The sequence below is a fragment of the Diospyros lotus genome, chromosome 3 (genome assembly GCF_014633365.1).
Source record: "Diospyros lotus cultivar Yz01 chromosome 3, ASM1463336v1, whole genome shotgun sequence".
In the NCBI taxonomy this organism is placed as follows: domain Eukaryota; kingdom Viridiplantae; phylum Streptophyta; class Magnoliopsida; order Ericales; family Ebenaceae; genus Diospyros; species Diospyros lotus.
Window position 1 is genome coordinate 34,495,915 of NC_068340.1, and position 24,325 is coordinate 34,520,239.

General features: G+C 36.3%; 1 protein-coding gene across 3 annotated transcripts; it reads left to right on the forward strand.

Moving 5' to 3' along the window:
* Positions 1-1,323: 1,323 nt before the first annotated feature.
* Positions 1,324-23,814, forward strand: LOC127797186 (probable protein phosphatase 2C 33). 3 transcript variants are annotated; one of them, XM_052329808.1, is made up of 6 exons: positions 1,324-1,562; positions 2,182-2,588; positions 8,450-8,839; positions 8,917-9,034; positions 22,760-22,983; positions 23,090-23,814. In XM_052329808.1, exons 2-6 carry the CDS (start codon positions 2,349-2,351, stop codon positions 23,336-23,338), a joined length of 1,221 nt encoding a protein of 406 aa, XP_052185768.1. In that variant the 5' UTR covers positions 1,324-1,562; positions 2,182-2,348; the 3' UTR covers positions 23,339-23,814. The 3 variants fall into 3 exon arrangements, with proteins under 3 accessions (XP_052185768.1, XP_052185769.1, XP_052185770.1); XM_052329809.1 differs by having other exon boundaries at positions 2,189-2,588; XM_052329810.1 differs by lacking the exons at positions 1,324-1,562; positions 2,182-2,588 and adding an exon at positions 2,664-4,046.
* The last annotated feature ends 511 nt before the right edge of the window (positions 23,815-24,325 follow it).

A 24,325-nucleotide genomic window follows, 5' to 3' on the forward strand; every position in this document is an offset into this window, starting at 1 on the left:
AATAATTTATAAATAAAAATTATCATAAATAGTTATTAGCAACCTTATGAACTCAAATCATCATCTAATTTATTTATAAACTAAAATTTATTGTAAACAATCAATAAACCAAACTCATTGTATAATTAATAAACTCAAACAATTAATAAACAAAACTTATTACAAATCATTTATAGCCTATATAATTAATAAATTCAAATTATTGTAAATAATAAATAAACCATTAATTGACATTTATTGCAATCAATTTATGGCCTATGTATTAATGTATGTATGCAATAATGCAAGTCGAAAAGCAAAGAAATGCAAGGCGAAGAACTGTAAGCATTTCAGAGCATAAATTTCAATGAAATTGCTCCAAATGCAATCTCATTACAAATCTTGATATTTTTGTTGAGACAAATGTGTCGACAAAGGGGTCATAATTTAACAATTTTGTATGAACATTTAGTGGTTTTATTACCAAAGTCAAGGTTTTATTTAATTGTTGATTTTGTTTATGTGTGTATTTAATTATTTTGGTTATGCATGTATGTATCTGATGATTTTATGTATTTAATTATTAATTTATGTATTTGATTATTAATTTTGTGTAGGTATAAAAATTTTAGATAAGATAAAATAAATATAATTGAAATTTATTAAAATAAATAGATAAAATAGGGAGTAAAACATATAGGAAAATAAGGAGTATGGTTCGAACACACAATTTTCGAGGCAAGTTAAAAATAAAAAATAAATTATTTATAATATAATAATAAATAAGATAAAAAGATGGGTTAAAGATGGCCTAATTGTTAAATAGTTCCATAATTTTGTATGAATACTTAATAATGTCATAAACTCTAATATTTTTATCGTGATAATTTACAATGCAATAATTTTATATCAATAATTAACAATTCTATTGAATTTTGATATGACTAGTGACATATAATTAACGATAAAGATGAACACCAAATAATCCAATAATTTTACACAAGTATTTTATAAATTTACTAGTAATGTTATAAAGATATCTATACGTATAGGTTAAACGATCGAATGAATAATATATTATTGTCAATTTAGTGAATTATGAATTCGATTCTCACTCTATTCAAAAAAAAAATAAAGGGTTAATTTAAGATTTATCTTTTCTAATATAACTAATAGCAGTGTCACAATAACGATCATTACACACAAGGTTTGTCGGCACTCTTTAGCTTAAGTTGTCATCACGTGTGCGTCGGCAAAAAATTAATTTTACGGTCATAAATACTCTATTCCGATTTCCCAATTCCATTGCAAAATAATATAATATAGAAAAGAGGAAAAATTGAATTTAACGTGAAGGTGGAAGGGAGATACCAGATTGGGACATTGGGACGCGACTCGACGCGGTCGACCCCGGACACACGATTCGTTCTAATTTCTAATTTTCGTTTGTTCCAATCAATCTGTTTCCTCTCTCCATTACCGCAATTTTTGCCGTCTCTTTCTTCTGGGTTCGTTACCGGTTTTCTCTCCGACAATGGAATCCGTCATCTGAACCAATTCCTCTATATCTATTTGCGGAAACTGTAAGCGACGTTTATCTCTCTCTGCTCCCCGGATTTTTCTCTCATTCTCTATCTGTTTTCCTTTGTACTCGCATGTTAATTCGATTTGTTTAATTGTCTCTCGCTTGTGTGTTATGGTTTTGCCCGAATTGGTTCGAGTTCTATATGGGAAAAGGGGTCCCTTGATTTCTGATTGGAGCTGTCTGGCTTCAATTTTGTGTTATAGCTTTGAATTCATGCCGGAATCATAATCCTAATCCTAACCGCGGGTTAAGTGAACTCGGAGTCGTTGGACGTGGGTTTGTTGATCTGGTGGTAGGGGATATTGTGTTTTCACCTTTTCGTTTTGGTTTGCATTTCACTTGGAAGAGGAAAGAATAGCCACATTTTTCTGAATGTTTGCTCTCTATGTTTTATCCGTTTCATATCTCTGTGATTGTTTCCTTTTAAAATAAAAGGTGAAGGTTTGGTGGAGACTGGCCTAGTTATTTGCCTTGTATTTAGGGGCCTTCATTGTTGGAAGTGTTTCAAACGGTTAACAAATTTGGGATTTCTTTTTTTTTTTTTTGGGGGGGGGGGGGGGGGGGGGGGGTGTTCTTCCTCTTTGATGCTGATTGAGTTAGTTGGATTTGGTTGCAAGATTGAAGGAAGTTCAGAGTGAATTTTTGTATTGATCCAACAATTAAGCTGCATTGGAAGGGCTCACAGGGATCCACTTGAGGTGTTGCAACGGATCTATACGCAGAAAATAGGCGTGATTGTTTGGCTGGTCTGGAGTGCTTATTAAACATAGTCAGGGCCCTCAGGATGGGGTCCTGCTTGTCTTATGAAAGCAGGAGCCCTCTCCCAGGTTCCCCTGTGGAATTTAGGAAGAGCAACAGCTTCAGGAAGAGGCCTTCTCGAAGTTCTTCATTTGACTTCAGAAAGGAAGAACAACTGCATAGGATTCCAGGGCGATTGTTCCTGAATGGGTCCACAGAAGTTGCCTCACTCTTTTCCCAACAAGGCAAGAAAGGAGTCAATCAAGATGCCATGATTGTTTGGGAGGTTTGCTCTTTGTCATCCCTTTATTTTCTATTGGCTTTATTCACATGTTTGAACCTTGTGATGTTAATGTATATTTTCTCATTCATGATGCACAAAATAGTTTGGACCGACCTTTAAGTTTGTTGCAAATTGGTAATGGACTAACTAAGATGCCCATTACTTACATGATGTTTGCCTATATTACTTTGAAGCATTGCTTTTGTAGTTGTGAGTTGTATGAAGATCTCTAGCTATTTGCAGAAACTATAAAATCTGATTCCATCTCTATCCTTTTGTCTAACGATCTTGTATGGGATTATGTTTAGTGGTAGGGAAAAAACCACATCCTAATTCAAGAAACAGCATTTCATACATACATATATATTTTTACCTGGATATTGGGTAGAGATAATAAATGGAGAGATAAAAGATTATGGTTTGCCCAAAATTATGGCTAGTTTAAGTTTTTTTTTTTTTTTTCACTATTTCATCTCTTGCTGGTCTAATATGCACTTCCCATTGATAGAGCAGACTGGAGAAATAAGATCCATTAATTGATCCATAAGTAATTGGGAAAAGCTCAGTTAAGGTGTGTGGAGTTCAATCTTTTCAGTTGCTTTACCACATAACGCTTTTAGAGCTGCAAATTTGACCGCAGTCTATATTTGTTTTGATTTTTCCATTAGTAGAAGTTTTGTCATGACCCTAAGGATTCCCCAAGGATAGATTAGTAAATATAATAGTAGGAGTTTACATTTTTTTTTGTATTTTTTGTTGTAGGGCTTTGTCTTTAGCTAATAGGTAGTTGGGTTGTTTGTTACATTGCACATGGGTGTAAGTGGAGGCTGTTAGGCTATATATAAGCCACTACTGAGGATGGAAGAATCATGCTTGAATTGTTTGAATGAAATTCTAATTCTCTTGCTCTACAATTCTCTCCAATCTCCCTCTCGTTGCTCCCTACTGCTCTCCCTCATTTCTCTCTAAATTCTTTCCCATTTCTATCCAATTTCCCTCTCCCATTACTCCGTTCTTGATCTTAGGCCCTGTTTGATTGGCCTCATTTTTCATAGAAAATGGTCATTTTCCACCCAAATTTCAGTTTTTGATGTGTTTGATTACTCAAATTTTCCATGGCAAATGATTTCCATCTTTTGGTCATGTGAGCCTCTTTTCCCACTTTTGCTGGAAAAGAAACTCCCATGGGGGGGAGGGGGGTTGGAATTGATTTCCATGGAAATGGAAAAACCCACCCACCAGCAGCTAGCCTTCCCCTTCCACCATCGCCCATCAATGGAGATTTGCAGCGACGGCTATCGATGACAGCAAAGGCGTGGGCGGTGATTGGAGAATGGTAGCGGTGGCGGCCATTAGTCGTGGGCGAGTAGCGACAACAGCCATTGGCCATGGGCCATGGGCGAGCAGGGACGACGGATGTGGCCCTAGCGGCGGCGATGACTGTGGCAAATTTCTATGGGTGTATGTATATTTTTTTTTATGTATATTTGATTTATTTTTTGAATATTTTGTGTATGTATATTAATTTATTTTTTGAATAGGCACATATTTGACTATTTTATGTAGTTGATTATTGATTTGTGTATTTAATTATTGATTATCTGCATGTGTGTATGTAATTATTTCCATAGAAAATAATGACAATCAAACATCAAAAGTTGGAAAAGTACAACAATTTCTAGGTAGAAAATTAAGCCAATCAAACACATTCAATTGCTGGAGTTTGTGATGATACTAACTAAGAAGTATCATTACAACTTTCTCGCTGAATTTTTCGATAATTATCACTGAAGTTTTAATAAAGAGGAATTCCTTAAAATGGAGCAGTCGAGATGGCGGGAAATGGATTCATCGCCTATTTCCAATGTGGAGTGGGAGAAGTATACCGGTTTCAGCAAAATTATCAAGAAGGAGGAATGCAACATCAGTGATGATATTAATGGTGAATGGCATTATCCAAAGGGAATCTATAATGAACAGATTGATAGGGCAACAAAGGCAAAGGGACAATCTGATATTGTTGAAAGAGAAGTTCATATAGAGGGAAATTCCAGCAAACACAAGGAAGAAGGAGTTGCTGAATTTTTTGCATGGAATTAGGAGGTTCCGATTGAAAATCCAGTCAATATTAAGGAAGAGAGTGCTGGAACTGAAGTAAACTTGTCAAGGGTAGCGCAAGGTCCCGAAGAAGAAAGGAAATTAGATAAAAAGATCTATGCAGACCACATTTTGCAAGAACAGGGAGTTGAAAATTTGGTTGAGGATCAGTCTACAAATCAGATTGCAGATGAGAACTGCTATGAGGTTGGCTTTCATGCCTCTAATAGTTCGGATAGGCAGATGGTTTCCTTAGATAACCTGGCTACAAATCATACTGGGGATGAAGGTTGGGATGGAAACTATGTTTCAGCCATTGCGAAATCTATGGAACTTGCGCATCCCTTCCTATGTAATCAGTATGACCATACAAGAAGGGGAATTGTTGGGAGGGAAATGGTTTGTTACTCTTTGGAGGTAGATGCAGCCTTGACTACAATGATCATCATTTTTGTTCCAATTGATGAGAACCTAAGAATGCAAAAGAAGCGGCCTAGAAGGAGAAAGAAAGAAAGAGGAATTAAACAAATAAAGAAAGTGGGTATTGGGCAAAGAAACAACGGCGCAATCGTTGTAAGTTCTTGGGGACAAGAACTCTCTCAAAGAGGAGGGAATTGTCATGACCCTAAGGATTCCCCAAGAATAGATTAGTAAATATAATAGTAGGAGGTTACATTTCATTTTGTATTTTCTGTTATAGGGCTTTGTATTTTCCTTTAGCTAATAGACAGTTTGGTTGTTTGTTACATTGCACATGGGTGCAAGTGGGATGCTGTTAGGCTATATATAAGCCACAACTGAGGATGGAAGAATCATGCTTGAATTGTTTGAATGAAATTCTAATTCTCTCTCTCTACAATTCTCTCCAATGTCCCTCTCATTGCTCCCTACTGCTCTCCCTCATTTCTCTCTAAATTCTTCCCTATTTCTGTCCAATTTCCCTCTCCCATTATTCTGTTCTTGATCTTACTTCAATTAGATCTTTCCGGTTGTCAATTCGAACCCTAGGTAAACCCTCGGTACATGACAAGTTTATGCTTGACCAACAAAAAATTTCAGCCTTCATTGTCATACGTGAGGATCCTATTCAGTCATTATTGCCATTCTTTGCATCCTTATCTGGACTTTTGGCTTGGTTATCTTTTTAACTACATCCTTGGGTAAAATTAATATACACTCATTGAACTTTAAAATTGTAACTACTTACTCATTGAAGTTGGACTTTAAATTGTTACTACTTATTCACTGAACTTTACTGAACGTCAACCATCCATCACTTGTTATAATTCTGTCAAATCTTGCAAACGAAAAATGCCAACGTGGCTAACGGAATCTAACGTGCCAAGGATAAATTTAATATACTCTCATTGAACTTTAAAAATGTAATTATTTACTCACTGAATTTTGAATTGTTACTACTTGCTCACTGAACTTTACTCAACGTCAACCATCTATCACCTGTTACATTATCGTCTGATCTTGAAACACTCGTTACATCACCATCTGATCTTGAAACACTCGTTACATCACCATCTAATCTTGAAACATATTAAAAGCTTCTTGTATGCATTTGAGATCACTTGCTTCTCAAATCAGAAGCTAAAAACTAAACCAATGATTCAAATTAAAAAAGCTACTGATGCAAACTAGAAGCAAAAAAAATGTTTGCTTAGATTTTTTACCTCCATTACGAACAATGAAATTCACAAAAATGTATTCCATAATGAGACCAAGAGCTAAAAACTTATTACAAAAATCGTAGCTTTTGGTTTGTAATGGAGGTAAAAAATCTAAGTAGACTTCTTTTTTTATTTATGGTTTGCATCAGTAGCTTTTTTAATTTGAATAATTGGTTTAGTTTTTGGCTTTTGGTTTGAGAAGCAAGTGATCTCAAATGCATACAAGGAGCTTTTAATATGTTTCAAGATCAGACGGTGATGCCCCCAGGGCATAGCTCGGATGGCAAAGGATGGGTCGTAATATGCTGGTGTCATCCCAGTTAGTTGCCAGTTCGAACCTTGGCCTTCTTGAGACACATCCCGCAATTTATCTCCCCCTGCGAAATCAAAGGCATGAGCACAGAGGGATAGCGCAAGGGCGGTAATCCCAAAATCAGACAGTGATGTAATGAGTGTTTCAAGATCAGATGGTAATGTAACGGGTGATGGATGGTTGACATTAAGCAAAGTTTAGTGAGCAAGTAGTAACAATTCAAAGTTTAATGAGCAAATAGTTACATTTTTAAAGTTTAGTGAGTATATGTTAAATTTACCCTTGTCACGTTGGATTCCGTTAGCCACGTGTGCATTTTCCGTTTGCAAGATCTGACGGAGTTATAACGAGTGATGGACAGTTGACGTTGAGCAAAGTTCAGTGAGTAAATAGTAACAATTTAAAATTCAGTGAGTAAATAATTGTAGTTTTAAAGTTCAATGAGTGCTTATTAAATTTACCCCTACATCCTTCCACTCACTTCATCAAGTTGTTGATCATGAATATTTTCTCCAGTTTTTGATCTTTTGATTATGCTAACTTATTAAAAGGGAACACAATCTTGTGCTACTTTGAATTGCTTATCATGTATTAAATTAGTGTAAACTTCCTAACATTATGAATCAAAAGTTGGACAAATGGATGAGCATTTATGTTATTTTATTTATATTATTTTTCCATAATATAGAATATTTGAGCTGGTTATGTTCACAAAAGGGAGATCTTTGTCCTAGATGTTATTTTAATTATATCCATTCTTTGTCACTAATGGCAACACTTTTCAAGCTAGAAGTTGAAAAGCCCATTCATGCTTTCATAATTTCTCGTGGGAAAACTTCATTTTTTTGGTTTGTATGCATGTACTATTTGTAGATGGTATTGTCTTGGTGGATACGACAAAAATAACACGAGTCTTAAAACATGAATTATGGAGGCACACCTTAAAATCCCAAGGTCTTAAGTCGAGCATGTCAAAAACCAGATATATGGAATATAAGTTGTGGTGAGACTTGAAAATCAAATTATTCTTAAAAAAGATCAGTTTAGATATCAAAAATCAATTTTTCAATAAGAGGAGATTGTTGAGGATGCTACTTATAGAATCAAGGCAAGTACTTAACGTGGTGAAGTGCATCTAACATTTCATGTTAAAGTGAAAAGGGAAGCTTTGTTAAACAATTATAAGATCTTTTTGTTGTATGGCTCAAAATGTTGAGCATTAAAATATAAGCATGTGCAAAATATGAGTGTAACTAAGATGAGAATATTATGGTGGATGTGTAGTTATATATGAAAAGATAAAATTGGAAACAGGATAATACATAATAGGGTTGGAGACACCTATTGAAAATAAGATACCTGAGATGTGATTAAGATGGTTGGGGCCTGTGAGAAGAAGACCAATAGTTGGACCTATGAGGTGAGTGGATAGAATGGAAAAAGTTTGTAGAAAAAGAGGTAGGGGAAGGAAACTAGAAAACTTGGTAGGAAATCTTTTAAGTATGACATGTAGAGGATATGACCATGGATAGAGATAGATTGTCGGAGAGCTAGAATTCATATAGTTGTCCCTACCTAGTGGGATTGAGGCTTTTGGTTGTTATTGTTGTTTTATGCACATGTAAAATTTTATGGCTGTCTAATATGTTGGTAAACCGGCAGATGCTTTGCAACATCTCAGTAACTGCATGATTATGACTAATTTTTGTTCCAGAGTTAGTTGAAGTTGCAAATGGGATAGACATTTAGTAACTTTTTCAAATTTGAATTTCCAGAATTTTGGCTCAAGAACGGACACTGTTTTCTGTGGTGTTTTTGATGGTCATGGTCCTTATGGTCACATGGTCGCAAAGAGAGTAAGAGAGTCCCTCCCCATGAAACTGAGTGCATACTGGGAAGTTAAGATAAAGAATGATGAAGTTGTCAGAGAGCTCAGCCTTAATACCAATGGTAGTGCGATCTCTGAAGGTACTTCTATTGTTCTTGCTGATGAAGAATCCAAACCTTTGATTGATTCTGAAGAAACAGAGAAGCAGACAGAGATCTTTCTGACATTGAAAGAGTCCTTTCTGAAGGCATTCAACGTCATGGACAAGGAATTGAAAATATACACAAACATTGAATGTTTTTGCAGTGGGACAACAGCAGTAACACTAGTGAAACAGGTATAGATCTTTAAAATTGATTCCCAGAGGAATTTGGAGAAATACTGAGTCGGGAATATCTTGTATGTTCTGTATAGGGGCAATATCTTGTGATTGGAAATGTTGGGGACTCAAGAGCTGTACTGGGAACAAGAGATAAAGATGATTCTCTTATTGCAGTTCAGTTAACAGTGGACCTCAAACCAAGTCTCCCAGGTAGCTCTCCCTCTCTAGATATGTTTGTATTTATGCATGTATCAATTTCTCTGACCTGTTTTTCTTCTCGTAAACTACATTTGCAAGATTTAAACTACTCACATAAGTTGGTTTTTATCTTTAAGCTAACATGCTTTCATTGTAGTTTCTGCTTGATAGCTGCATATGTAAGATATTTAGCCAGGTGAAGAAGTTGGCTTGTCCTGGTGCAAAATTGTTTTTAGGCCATCAAACACTTAGAAAGTTTGATTTTCTATTTTATGTCAATTTTTTTTTTGTTTTTGTAAAGGCATATATTTAGACCCATCTCTTTCAAATCAATCCGTTCCTAAGTAAGGAACAATATTTACTCTCTGAAAATATTTTGATTGACAAGTGTAGGTGCTAGATTTTTTGTATTCTTTTTTTTTTTTTGATGGATTTTTTTGTACTTTTATGGTGGTCCATTATGTTTGTCGACATATAGTTTGCTCTGCTTTTCCTTTTTTTGTTATTATTATTATTATTATTATTATTGTCATTATTATTATTATTTTGTTATATGATGTATTTTCACAATAGATAGAGGTGCATGGGAGGTTTAAAATTCATGTAGCGGACACTATTTGATAGGATTAAGGTTTGGGATTGTTGTTGTTATATATGATGGTGTTGTTATATGATGCATCTGTGTAAAATTCTGACACATCGTTCTTTTGCATGGATTTATATTATCAATGTGAGTTTTAAAAGTCAATGAACATTATGAATGCTGTGTCACTAACCTGAATTTGTTTAGGATAAGGTGTAGTTTATGATAATAATAATGATGATTTAGGATTGTGCAAACATTTGATTCTCTATCCATACTCCAATATAGGGTTGATCCCATTTTTGGTGATCTTTCTTTCTATTTATTGGCTTATTTATCAAAACAAAATGATCTAATAACTAGGAAGTTTAGACACGCCCAAGAAGATGAAGTTTATTGATGTATTTCTAGCTATTCTTCAAGATAAATGTTAGCAACCAAGGATGCAACCACTTGGATGCCATATCTGGACTCTAAATAGATATGGTCGCTCTTCAAACATGTCCACACACATTTCGATACATGTTAAAATGTAATCTTTGTTAGTTTCATGTTTTGGCAAATTTCAATTGTAAAACACTTTTGTATTTGTGCATTATTCTCTAGACATATAGCCTTACTCTTCAAGAACCCTTTCGAAAGAACTTCAGCCTATCTCTTGTCTTGTCACTTCAAAATGTTAAAAAAATACAGTAGTGACCAGCATAGCTTAACAAGCAGCTAATTAGGAGGATTAAAGCAAAGGTCAGAGTTTAACTAATATGTATAATACAACTGATAGGGTATTTGGTATAATCTAAATGTGTGACATAAAGATAGATTTTAATTTCAAAGGGATAAAAAGCTGTAGTCCTTCTTGGTTACATGTTACAGAAATGAGAAGATAGAAATATAATTTCAGAAGTAATTTTAACCGACATATTTCCATATAAATAACACTATCTTATCATTTAGCAAAAAAATAAAAACACTAACTTATCATTTCCCAAGTAATAAATCTATGAAACTCCCAAGGTTTGGAAACCGGATTGATAATCCTTTTGAAGTTTTGATTAGTATCATCTGACTAACATCAGAAAGTTATACTCTAATAGCCTAGGGTCACATAAACAAACCGGAGAACCCGATCCTGTGCTTGTTTGATTCATGGGATGCAATTTCTTAGGAAATGGTACAGAAGAATATAATATTGTAGGAGATGGCATGCTATGAATCAATTTGTATCCTTCCTTTGGTACAGACATGATAAAGTCTGGTACATACGTGATAAGGAAATAAAATGATGTATATTTCTTATCCTATGTTTGTACACTCTGGAGTAGATATGCAAAAATGTGCATCGTTTAATAAGAAAACCAAATGTGTCCCTATCTAGTAATTACAATTGTTGAGGCATCCAAAACTTCTATTAACCCAACAACTAATACTTTTTACAAATATGCCCTACAAATTTATTGTTTTTTTCAAATTCAGGAACAATGCCAATGGTCATGTCATTTTGTTTTGTAACTTTTGGATAAGAATTTCTGAAAGTTACATGTAGCATGGAGTCATGGACCACATCAAAGAGGATCCAAATTTCAACAGATGTGAATCTATATTGACAACACCAGTTTTATTAACAACATGAAATTGTCATTTTTATGATTTTTATGATTTTTTATGTGCATGACTCAAGGACAAAAAAAAAAAAGAAAAAAAGAAAAAAAAAAGCATATATGAATTAGACAGCCAAAACATTGTCATTTGTTTTTAAAACAATGTTACATTTTCCAAAGGTGAGTCTTCACATACTGTTTTATATTAATATTATAACATTAGTACTATAATATCAATAGAGTAAATTACATTGACCACCCTTGGCGTTTGGCTTAATTGTAAAGGTACCCCCCACCCCACATTTTGGAAATGACAACGACCACCTTGTCATTAAAAAAGAAAATGATAAAATCACCATTTTACCCCCCCCCCCCCCCCCCCCCCCCCTTCCTCTCTCTTTCCAGAGTGGTTTGACTATGGCGGTCAAACTAGAGTGCCATGGTTGAATTAGAGGGAACTCTGGTTTAGTCTCTATAGCCATTGAGAGAGAGGGAGGCATTTTGCTCAATTTCAAAAAGTTAACTAGGGTCAATTAATGGTAGGTGTGAGAAAACAATTATGAGAGAAAAACCTAAGAGATTAGTCTCTTAGTGTGTTATTTATAATAGGCACAACGGGTCTATTAATCTACGGGTTTAGTCTATGGGTTTAGTCTAATTACACATAGTTATATCAAATAAATAAATAAAAACACATACAACAATATGCAATATATCTAATTATACTAATAATTCTAATACTTCCCCTCAAGCTGGAGCATAGATATCATATGCACCAAGCTTGTTACAGATATATTCTATCCGATGACTGTTTAGAGACTTGGTGAAGACATTGGCAAGTTGATCACTGGAGTTAACAAATTTTGTAACAATAACACCTTCAACCAGCTTTTCTCTAATAAAGTGACAGTCGATTTCAATATGCTTAGTCCGTTCATGGAACACTGGATTGGAAGCAATGTGTAAAGCAGCCTGATTATCACAAACAAGCTTCATAGGGGACATTTAACAAAACTTGAGTTTCTCCAAGAGTTGCTTAAGCCAGATGAGCTCACAAGTTGTATTAGCCATAGCCCGATACTCTGCCTCTGCATTGGATCTAACTACTACATTTTGTTTCTTACTTTTCCAAGAAATCAAATTTCCTCCCACAAGAACACAATATCCAGAGGTCGACCGACAATCAGAAGGAGAGCTAGCCCAATCTGCATCTGCATAACAACAAATATCTGTGTGCCCCTTATCCTCATAGAGTAGCCCTTTACCCGGTGCCCGTTTGATATATCTCAGAATCCAGATAATAGCATCCCAGTGAGAATCACATGGAGAATTGAGAAACTGACTCACCAAACTCACAACAAAAATAATGTCGGGACGAGTGACTGTGAGATAGTTCAGTTTGCCTACCAATCTTCTATACCTTCCAGGATCTGAGTAAGACTACTCATGTCCCGGCAAGAGTTTGACATTTGGGTCCATAGGGTGTCAAATCGGTTTTTCAGTTCACCATACAATTTCTTCTAAGATATCAAGTGCATACTTCATCTGAGAGATTGAGATCCCATCTCTTGATTGAGCAATTTCAATATCCAAGAAATATCGGAGTTTGCCTAGGTCTTTAGTCTGAAAGTGCTGATGGAGATGTTCCTTCAGATTTTGTATACCAACCCGATCGTTCCCTGTGATAACAATGTCATCTACGTAAACAACGAGGTAGATACATAAAGAAGAAGAATATCTATAAAAAATTGAATGATCAACTTCACTTCGAGTGAGACCAAAGGCTTGAACCACAGTGCTAAACCTGTCGAACCACGCTCGTGAAGATTGTTTCAGGCCATAGAGAGACTTCTTGAGTTTGCAGACTATATTGGACTCCCCTTGGGCAACAAAACCAGGTGGTTGCTCCATATAAACCTCCTCTTGCAAATCACCGTGAAGAAAGGCATTCTTAATGTCCAATTGATAGAGCGGCCAATGACGCGTGGCAGCTATAGAGAGAAATAGGCGAACAGAGGCCATTTTAGCAACTGGAGAGAAGGTATCACTGTAATCCAACCCATAGATTTGTGTAAAACCTTTGGCAACCAAGCGGGCTTTAAGACGTTCCACCTGTTCTTCGGGGCCCACTTTAGGGGTGAATACCCACCGACAACCAACGGGAGTCTTTCCTGATGGCAAAGGCACCAAATTCCAAGTGTTAGTAGAATGCAAAGCATCCATCTCATCTAACATAGCCTGGCGTCAACCAGGATGGGACATGGCTTCACCTGTGGTTTTAGGAATAGAAATAGAAGAAAGGCTCGAAACAAAAGCACTATAAGCAGGTGACAAATGGTCATAACACAAAAAATTATAAAGAGGATGTGGATTGTGAGTAGACCGTGTACCTTTGCGGAGTGCAATAGGAAGGCTGTTGGGCTGAGGATCCATGGTAAGAGTGACCACTAACGGAGTGAGTGAGTCAGGAGAGTCGCAGTCAAGAGGAATGCCAATGCTAGGAGCAAGATGAGGACGATGGTGATAAGTAAGAAGTGGAGGAGTCGGTGAGTGTGGACCGGAAGATGGAAGTGAAGGGTCCACCGAGAAGGAGATAGACGGATCTGATAAGGGCAACGGAAGAGAAGGAATAGGCAACACCTGTTCAAGACGCTGTGAATCAGGTTGAACAACCGAAAAGAATGACTGTTGTTCAAAGAATGTGACATCAACAGACATAAGATAGCGGTTCAATTCAGGAGAGTAACACGTATAGTCTTTCTGCAACCGGGAGTAACCGAGGAAAATACACTTGAGAGATTTGGCAACAAGTTTATCCTGTCCCAATGAAAATGAATGTACAAAACAGATACATCCAAATACACAAAGGGGAACAAAATAAAGGGGCTGGGAGGAGAACAAAAGAGCGTGAGGAATGTTGTCCTTTAACACTGAAGATGGCATGAGATTGATCAGATAACATGCAATAAGAATAGCATCTCCCCAGAATTTGGTGGAAAGATTGGCATGTAAAAGTAGTGTTTGTGCAGTTTCAATGAGATGACGATTTTTACGCTCGGCAACACCATTTTATTGAGGTGTATAAGGACAAGAAGATTGATGCAGAATGCCACGAGTAGTCATAAAAGTAGCAAATTGAGAAGAAAAATACTCAGGGGCATTATTATTACGTAAAGCACGTATAAAAACTCCAAACTGCGTTTTTATTTCACCAATGAATGTCTGAAAGATAGAAAACAACTCAGACCGACTCTTCATGAGAAACAACCAAGTGCAACGAGAAAAGTCATCAATGAAAGTAACAAAATATAAGAAACCAAGAGTAGAATTGACACGACTAGGCCCCCATACATCAGAGTGCACAAGAGAAAATGGAGTCTCAACTCTATTGTTGACATGACTGGAAAAAGAACTACGTGCGTGTTTACCATGCTGACATGACTCACAATAAAAAATAGACAACGATGACAAACTAGGAACTAATTTCTTCAATTTGAAGCGGGTAGGATGACCAAGACGAGAGTGGAGACGATCTGAGGAAGCAGCACTCGTGCAAGCCATCGGCACAACAAGATGATAGTGACCCTGTGAGTCACGTCCGATGCCAATCGTCTGCCCCGTACTCTAGTCCTGTACACAAACAGAGGTAGGGGTGAAAGTGACTGAGCAGTTAAGGGTTTTAGTAAGCTGACTAACTGAAATCAAATTGAAAGGACTGCCAGGGACATATAAAACCGAATTTAAAGATAAAGATGAAGTGGGTGTGGTTTTGCCTATCTCTTTAATTGCAGTTTTGGTGTCATCAACCAGGGTAACTGTAGGCAAGGTATCAGAATAAGTAAGTGAAGAGAAAAGAAGTTCATTACCACACATATGATCAGTGGCGTCAGAATCTATAATCCAAGGACTAAGAGATGGGTTTTTAGCAACGCAAGTAACGGGATTACCAGGATGAGACTGTTGGGTGGCCTGAAACTTCAAAAAGACATCATACTCAGTTGTAGACATAGGTATCAACTGTGAACCCGATACAGATTGGACAGAACTAGGATCACTCTGGAATGCATGAGCTGCACTGGTAGATGATGTAGGCAGAGCAGCGGGCCAACCATGTTTCATCCAACACCTGTCCTCAAGATGACCCGGTTTCTTACAAAAGGTACATTGTGGATGTGTCCGATTATTATTACGGCCTCTATTTCCTCTTGAGTGAGAAGCCTGAGACACAAGGGATGAAGATTTGGCTGGAGGAACAACATGAGAAGTAGAGGACATACCATGTGCATCGGTCATGTTCAGCAACCTTTTAAAAGAATCATTCATGGTAGGATTAGTGGAGCTAGTCAAGATTTGATGCTTGATGGTGTCAAATTCTGATTTTAGACCGAAAAGAGCTATAACCATAAAAAACTTCTCTCTTTGAGCAACATGTTCGGTCTTGGTCGTAGTAATGGGAAGAAGGGCATCAAATTCTTGTATGAGAGCCCGAACCTGTCCCAAATAAGATTCCATGGACGACTCTTGCTTCAGATTCTTGATATTAGAGACTACAGTGTACAAACCCTGGATGTCATTCGTATAACATTCTTCAACTTCCTTCCGCACGTCAACACAAGTTTCAAATGGCCGAAAGAGCTGCATGATGGATGGATCAATGGATTGCCATAGAAGACTGCATAACTGGGCATCAACTTGTTCTCATCTAGGCCGATTGGCTTCCGACACACTTTTAGCCTTTGTGGTAAGATGATTGGCTTGACCTTGCCATTTGAACCACATTTTGACAGAGGCTACCCATGAGAGATAATTGACAGACCCTATCAACTTGATAGTGGTGATATTGGTTGTTCCGAGATTGGAGACAGTAAAGGACTGAGAGACAGTAGGGGCAACATGTGCGGTTGCAGGAGTAGCACCAACAGAAATTGCGTCATTGAGGTTAGACATAGCGAGGATTTGACACCGGTAATAGGCCTAGGGCAAGGAGGCGAGCTGATCTGGAGAAGCTGGGAGAAAACGGCCGGCGAACGCGCCTTCACGCGCCGGCGCGTGGGGGCGGACGGTTGCACGTGGCAGTGCATGGGAGCTCCGGTGGCTACGATTTTCCGGCAGCAACTCAGCCTGAAGGCGACGAACCCTAGGGTGGGGTCGGTTCCAGCAAAAGACGGCCGAACAGTGATGTTCCGGCGTGAACAGTGACGAATAGAAAGAAAACTAGTGTTTTTTCGGCATGAATAGTGACGGTGGTGAAGAAAGAAAACTAGGGTTTTTAGACTGCTGGAAAAAGATACACAGCGGTAGCTAGGGTTTTTCTCACCGGTGGCTCTGATATCATGTGAGAAAATAATTATGAGAGAAAAATCTAAGGGATTAGTCTCTTAGTGTGTTATTTATAATAGGCACAACGGGCCTAATAACCTACGAGGTTAGTCTATGGGCTTAGCCTAATTACACATAGTTATAACAAATAAATAAATAAATACATATACAACAATATGCAATATATCTAATTATACTAATAATTCTAATAGTAGGGAAACATGCAACAAGGTTTACATAGCTAGAGTTGTTGCTGTAATTTGTCATACCTTAGGGGTACTCTATGTTTTTAGACCAAATATCAGGGGTGTCAACTGCATTTTACCCATATTATTATTGTTAGGTAATGACTTTGATACCATTTGTTAGGTACTGAATTGATCACTTGATGCGGAATAAAACAAACATATAAATAAGTTCTATGCATGGACACTTGATGCGAAATAAAACAAAGACAAAAATAAATTCTGTCATGCCTAACGAGATCAAAATTGGAGACAAATTTGAACGTGGTCTGACTAATTGCCAACATCCACAAGTGAATAGGTTTCTTGTTTGTGAAGAACTGGTTGAAATCGAGTTGAGAAACATAACAAAATAAAATTCTTTTTGTAAATTTTGTCACACCTACACAAGATCAAAAGCAGAGACAAAATCTAATGCAGTTTGGAAGATTGCCTAATGCCTACATCCACAGATGAAAGAGGAACAAAATTCATAATGTGAATAATGAGTTAAAAAAGAGATAAAACTATTTCACTCTCAATCTCAAAACCCAATACAGCTAAACTCACAATCTCACTAAGACTCACCACTCTTTAGATTGCACCCTTGTTAATGCCTGCCACAATTTGATAATCAAATATGCTGCTTTATTTATAGAGAGAAGAAGATAGGTCAGAAATCTAAACTCAGAGAGTTTCAGATTAGGTATAGAAATCCTATCTGTATCATGTCATTAATATTTATTGCTGTAATACTAGAATAATTACACTATAATATTACTGAGGGTATAATATGAATATTACTAATATCTGATCTAAGCTCTTGCTAATTGTTGTATTAATGACTGGTGCTATTTTTATTGACACTGATAATCAATATTGGCTTACAACTGTAGATATACTATAATGAAACCATGATTAAAGTTCATTCTAGAATTGTTGATAACACTAATAATATATCTTAAAGTTCATGTTTTTCATTAATATTCATATTAGCTATAAGTACTACTAATATTGGTTAGGATAATAATAATAATTTGTACAAGTATTGTGGCCATTTTTTATGGAGATATTTTTGTAGGCAGGCACTTTATTCGCTTATCCCACTGACTCTCAACATAGGGGATGGTGTACAACCCCTTCAAGGATTAGAATATTCCATGTGGATGGGATATAAAGTTAGAATGAGATATAATATCTCAGCTCTTAAAGTCGCATAAAAATTTGGAATACAATGAGATACTCTAGCCCACCATGCCTTATCCTATGAAACAAAGACCCATTAGATTAGAGGATAACAGAACTTCTCTGGAGGTAACAACTTCTCTGAAACTGTAGCTTTTTGCTTAGCAAACAAAATATAACAAGTTTCATTAACCCTTTAAACCTTTATTTTAGAATTCATCATTAATTTTGAAAAGCCACAGATTTACAATTTCATAACCAAATACAGAGGAATGTGGCATGAAGTTAGATAAATGGCATCAAATCGATGATCAAAAACTGCTATGGAGCAAAACTGGATGACAATTCAAACAAATGATCAATACCAAGAACTGCATCCGTATATGGCATTTAATTTAAAACAAAGGGGCTGGGTCATCATAAATTCCTAGAAACTGCAAGCTAAACAATCTCTAGCATTAATAATCTAGAAAAAACACAAGAAATGCATTTTAGGGCCTTAAGTCATAAGTATTCCATGAAACCTATAGGCATCACAATCCAAGTGACTATTTAAATAAAATTCAGCAAAGAGTTTGTGGTTTAATGTTTATCACCTATAAATCAACAAGAGCAGTGCTAATACCAATTTTGGAAGCAATTACACTAATAAGACAAGGATAAAGGCAAGCACTAAGAGTCTAAACATTAATAAATCAAGGTGGATAATAATAGAGAATAGATCTTCGTAAGGGCAAGTTGCATTGCTGGTCCTGAATTTTGCACTCCATAACAAAATGGTCATTTTACTTTAATTTTTGTCACCACAATCACTAAACTTTGATTTTTGTTAAAATTTAGCCACTCTTTTGATTTTCTTCAAATTTTGTTTAATGAAACTAACGTGGTATGCATTAATATAAACACCAAAATAATTGATGTTAAAATTAACCTAAACTCCACAATTAAGTAATTTTGGGGTTTATATTAATGTATGTTGTGTCCATAGATGTTAAAGACGCGCCTAGGTGCAAGGCGCCTTAAGGCGTTAGTTTGGCGCCTCGACTAGGCCAAGGCGAGGCGTTTTCTTGGAGGCGCGCGCCTTGCACGGCGAGGTGCCGGGGTGTGATGAAAGCAGCTGTCAAGCAACCTGCTGCCCACTGAAACCAATTGCCATTCTCGGTTCCAACCTCCCATCTTCTCGATTCCAGGCTGCTCTCGTGAGTTTTTTACTTGTTTTATTTGATTATAATTAAACTTAAAACAAACTCGATCACAATTGGGTTCAACTTTGGCTTCGACTTCAAAGCAGTGAGTAACTCGAGAGCAGTGGTGGGCTTAGGGCTGCTCCATACCACGGGGGGGCAAAGCCCCCTTAATCACACGAATGAGAATATATATATATATCTGGAGATTAGGGTTGCTCCATACCACGAGGGGGCAAAGCCCTCCCCACACCCCCCCAAGCCCTCCGCTACCACCACAACTCTCATGAAAAATCCATATTTGGGTCTTGTCCCAAATTATCCGAATCGAGTCAAATAATGGGATTCATTCTGGAAATCAAGACATACTTCAACAACTTCTTTATTGATTGTGGACTTGTAGTGTTTATATGTTTGTTTAGAACTTTGCATGATGATTGGTACTTGTTTGAGTTTGAGACTTTGAGTTTGAACTTTGATGATGTTTCTAGTTTAGAATTTGCATGATGAATGAATCAACTTTGATATTGTTAGTTTAGAATTTGAAGATGATGAATCATGAATGATATACATGTATTATTATTGATAATTTGATAGTTGTTTATGATTTTACAAGATTTTGAGTTTTTTTTCTAAAAGGTTCGCCTCGCTTCGCAAAGGGGCGCCTTGTCTCGTGCCTCAAGCTCCATGACTCTTTGTGCCTCGATGCGCCTATCGCCTTTTAGAACTATGGTTGTGTCAACCTTTTTTTAACAGAATTTGATATAAAATCAAAGTGGGTTGAGTTTTAGTGGTCATAGTAAGAAAAATTGAAGTACAGTAACCAGTTTGTTATGAAGTGTAAAATTCAAGAATTAGCAGTGTAATTTACCTATATTCTCAGCCTAGGTGGCTATGCAATCTTAATCACTTGTAGTGGGTTAAAACATACTCCAGATGTTATTTGGAATGAGTTTATCCAAAAACAAAGGACTGAAATAGGTAGTAGATACTATCAATTCAGACCTTGTAGAAACATGATTAAGGAGGTAGGATGCTGAAAATAATAAATTAATTGGTAGACAACAAGGATTTCTGGAGGACAATACTTTCTTAGGAAAAAATGAGTCAGAGCAAGTTTATTACGTAATCCAATTTCTTCCTCTCATTGTCACATGGAACTTGAGGTATAAGTTCTGTAAAGCCTCAAGCTATTAGGTTTCTAATGAAAGCCTAACTTTGGAAAGGGTAATTGAACAAAAGGTTAAGGAGAGAAACTAAGGTCTTTGAAAACAAATTTGGTTTTATGCCTAGTAAGTCAATAATGGAAGCTATCTACTTATTGAGACACTTAATTGTAAGGTTCAGAGATAAACAAAAAGATTTGCATGTGGTATTTATAAAATAGGAAAATCCTATGACAGTACCTAGATAATGTGTTGGAGAAGAAAGGCACTCAGATTGGTTATATATAGGTTCTTAATGGGCATGTATCATTGGAAGAAAGTGTTTTTGGACATGTGAAGGAGATACTGAGGCTTTCCGAATTATAATTGGATTGTTGAGGATCTGCACTGAGCCCTTATCTCTTTACTCCTGTTATGGATGAACTCACTAAACACATCTAAGAACAAGTGCCTTGGTGTATGTTATTTGCAGATGATATTATCTTGATAGGTGAGATAAATGAAGGCGTGAATAATAAACTTAAATTATGGAGAAACACCTTAGTATGTAGAATGTAAGTTCAATAAAAATGTTAGTGTGGATGATATTCTTGTGAAACTTGAAGATCAAATTATTCTTGAAGAAAAGATCAATTTCCATATCTTAGATTAATTGATCAAAAGTAGGTATCAATGTTTCAAACACCAAAACCACCTGTTTGTTAATAGTTGAAGAGAGTGGGAAGCTTACTTTCTCATGTCCTGCAATTACAGGGGCTTCATGTACTAGGCTCCTTTTTTAGTTATCCAAGTGCTATCAAGTTAGACTGTGATTCCTACCTTATTTGTGCATTGTTTGACTGACTGACTTTGAATGTTGAATTAAGCAAATGATTGACTGACTTCGTTTTTGCAAGTCATTTTCTTATTGTTGGATGGATCTTGTTCTGGATTCGGCATATATGCTTCACAACCTAAAGCACTGTCCATATATCAAAGAAGCTAACCTGTGAGTGAAGTCAAACCACTAAGTGCTGCAATCTATGAATCTTACAAGCAAATTAACTTTGGCAATTTAGAAAAGCTAGAATCATGCATTTCTATTACTGTTAATAGGAGTCTTGCCTGACTCAAAAGAACCTAACCTACCAGATAGACTAGGTTCTTCTAGTGTCTCATTGGCACATATCCTCAACCTTGTTGAATATTTTTTTTTTTTTTTTTTGAGTTCTTAATTTCTGAATATAAAGAATGTTCGCCATATTCGAGGAAAATAAAATTAGGGTCAATCGCAAGTTGGTGCACCCTAGTGTTCACCCACATCATTTAACTGTTAGAATTTTAAGTCCAGCAAATTGGCAAAGTAGGAATCTTCCTGTTGTCCAGAAGAAGTTGGTATACAGCTTACTTGATTCCAAAACACCATAAACGCACTAGATAACTTGGTGCTCATTTAAAGATCTTTCAGTTTTCAATTTGGTTTTCACTTGTTTTCTTTTCTTTCTTGTGTTCAGTTTCCATTTTCAATTAAAAGAAAATGAAAACTCATGATGTTGTAGATAGCTTTGTTTTGTTCCAGAATTTTGAAAACAAAAATTGAATGTCGTGTTTGATAGAATTTTTTGTTTATTTTATCTATTGACTAAATATAGAGGGCCAAGGGTGAGCCTTAGTAGTAATAGTCAGATTGTCCCTTTGTAATCATAAGGTCATGGATTGAAGTTGTGAAATAGTATCTTAGCAAAAAAGCAAAGGAAATGTTGTGTACAAATAGAACCCTCCCCCTATCTTCACAAGATGGGGAGCCTCACGCACTAGTGACACCCTTTTTATCTAGTGACTTTATATTTATAGTAACTTGATTGATATTGGCAATCATGCCCTTAATTGAAGATTTCTTACTTCTCTCTCCCCCCCCCCCCCCCCCCCCCCCTCTCTCTGTCTTATATTTTGGGGCCAAAAACATCACCTGGAAAACATTGCTGGCTGTTATTCTTTCTGCTTATCCACTTCACGACTAGTAAATCAGATGGGAAGACCGGGTAGTCACTGGATGAAGAACAAAGAGAAAAGAAATGAGAAGAAAGGAAGAGTGAAATAGAGACTGAAGACAAAGGAAAGGGGAGTTTACCAGGAGAGTGGGGTGGGGTGGTTGGCGTGTTTACTGGTCATGAGGAGAGAGCCAGTTGATCAATTTGTGGGGGGAAGGGCAAGAAAATGGAAATAGAATGAAAATTGTGGAGACACCTTTTGGTGTTTTTATTTTTTCTAAGTGTTTTCAAAATGTTGAAAACAAAAACTAAAAACAGAAGCCCAACCAAACAGGCCCTTAGTTATTAGGATTTCTGGTGTTACTGGCATTTTCCTTCACGAGTACTGGAGGAAATTGATTTCTTATTTGTCTGTCATAGCCAGTTCTAACTCACTCTTGGCTTCAACCTTGATTTTTTAGGGTCTGCCTTGGCCAGTTTTAACTCATTTTTCACTTTAACCTTGCAGTTGAAGCGGAGAGAATCCAAAAATGTAGAGGTCGTATTTTTGCCCTTCATGATGAACCTCAAGTTGCCCGAGTTTGGCTGCCACATGATGACTCCCCTGGACTTGCCATGGCTCGGGCTTTTGGAGATTTCTGCCTTAAGGATTTTGGTTTGATCTCTGTGCCTGAAATTACTTGTCGATGTCTAACTGAGAAGGATGAGTTCATCGTCTTGGCTACAGATGGGGTATGAGACCTAATTAATTATATTGACTTTTTTTTTTTTTTAACTTTCATTTGTTTTGCTTTGCCTCATTCCTGAGTGTTAAATAAAATGCTTGCGTTCATTACAGATTTGGGATGTGCTTTCAAATGAAGAAGTGGTACGCATTGTAGCTTCTGCCCCAGCACGTTCATCTGCAGCTCGAGCTCTTGTCGAGTCTGCGGTTGAAGCTTGGAGCTGGAAATACCCTACTTCCAGGGTTGATGATTGTGCTGTGGTTTGCCTCTTCCTAAATTCAAGCTTAGACACTTTATGTACTGCTTCAAATGCCAAATCGGAAGAGAAGGTAGCTGCGCAAAGCAACATTGCCGGTGACTAGGAAGATCCTTATGTTCCATCTGGGGTAGATCGGCCTGGAACCTACTCGAACTTTTGAAGAAAGAAGCTTAAAAAATGCATACGGACTCGGGCAAAGAGCGGTCTCCTAGAGCAAGTTTTCCGTTGGGCAATCGCGCGGGGTGGGCATGAACATAGAGTATCCTCACAGACAAGAGGCTGAGAAACATGAATTTAAGTAGAATAGTTTTGCAAGGGTTCTACTTCATTCATTGATTTTGTTTTTACATGGTTCTAGCTATGCTGCTTTCTGTTCATAGTTTAGTTTATTCTCCAATGCTTCTTCCCCAAGTCCTGTCAAGTCTCAAGACTAAGTGTTTTTGAGTTATGTCAAATGTCTTAGTATAGTACCTGCACTACTAAGTTAAGATGGAAAGGCATGCATGTTTGTTCCTAGTATTGTATTATTCTGTAATGCTTATTTAATTCAATTGTCAATAAAAGCTTCATTCGCATCAACTTGAGCCTTTCTTGATTATTAATGATTGATTATTTTTCGTGTCTTATTAGATAAATTTAGATTTGATTGATTTTCTTACGTTTTATTTAAAATTATAGTAGTTCTGACTTTGATTATATTTAACTTTTAACGTTAATTCTCTTAAGATTTAATGATATTTAATATTTTAATTATATTTATAATGATGATTGTAATTAGTATTATATTTTTTATGTTTTTGTAATTAAAAAAGAGAGAGAATATCTTGAAAATATTAAAAAAATTAAAATTAATTTATATCATACGAAAAAGGTAAAATGAATTTAATAAAATATTAAATATATTATAGTGGGTTTTACATGATAGAAGAAAAATAAAACTAGTTTAAGAAAGATTTTTTGTGATTTTTAAAAGCACAAAATATTTTTTATTTATAGCTCATGGGATTTTGATTTACATGTTTGATTTAGATGTGGGGATGAACAAAAAAATTATAAATATATAATTAAAAAATACAATAATTATAAATTC

Bases quoted from the DNA above. Each gene is read 5' to 3' on its own strand.
- LOC127797186 (XM_052329808.1), top strand. From the start codon at position 2,349: ATGGGGTCCTGCTTGTCTTATGAAAGCAGGAGCCCTCTCCCAGGTTCC. The intron at 9,035-22,759 runs GTAGCTCTCCCT...TTAACCTTGCAG, and splicing joins CCTCAAACCAAGTCTCCCAG to TTGAAGCGGAGAGAATCCAA. The intron at 22,984-23,089 runs GTATGAGACCTA...CGTTCATTACAG, and splicing joins TCGTCTTGGCTACAGATGGG to ATTTGGGATGTGCTTTCAAA.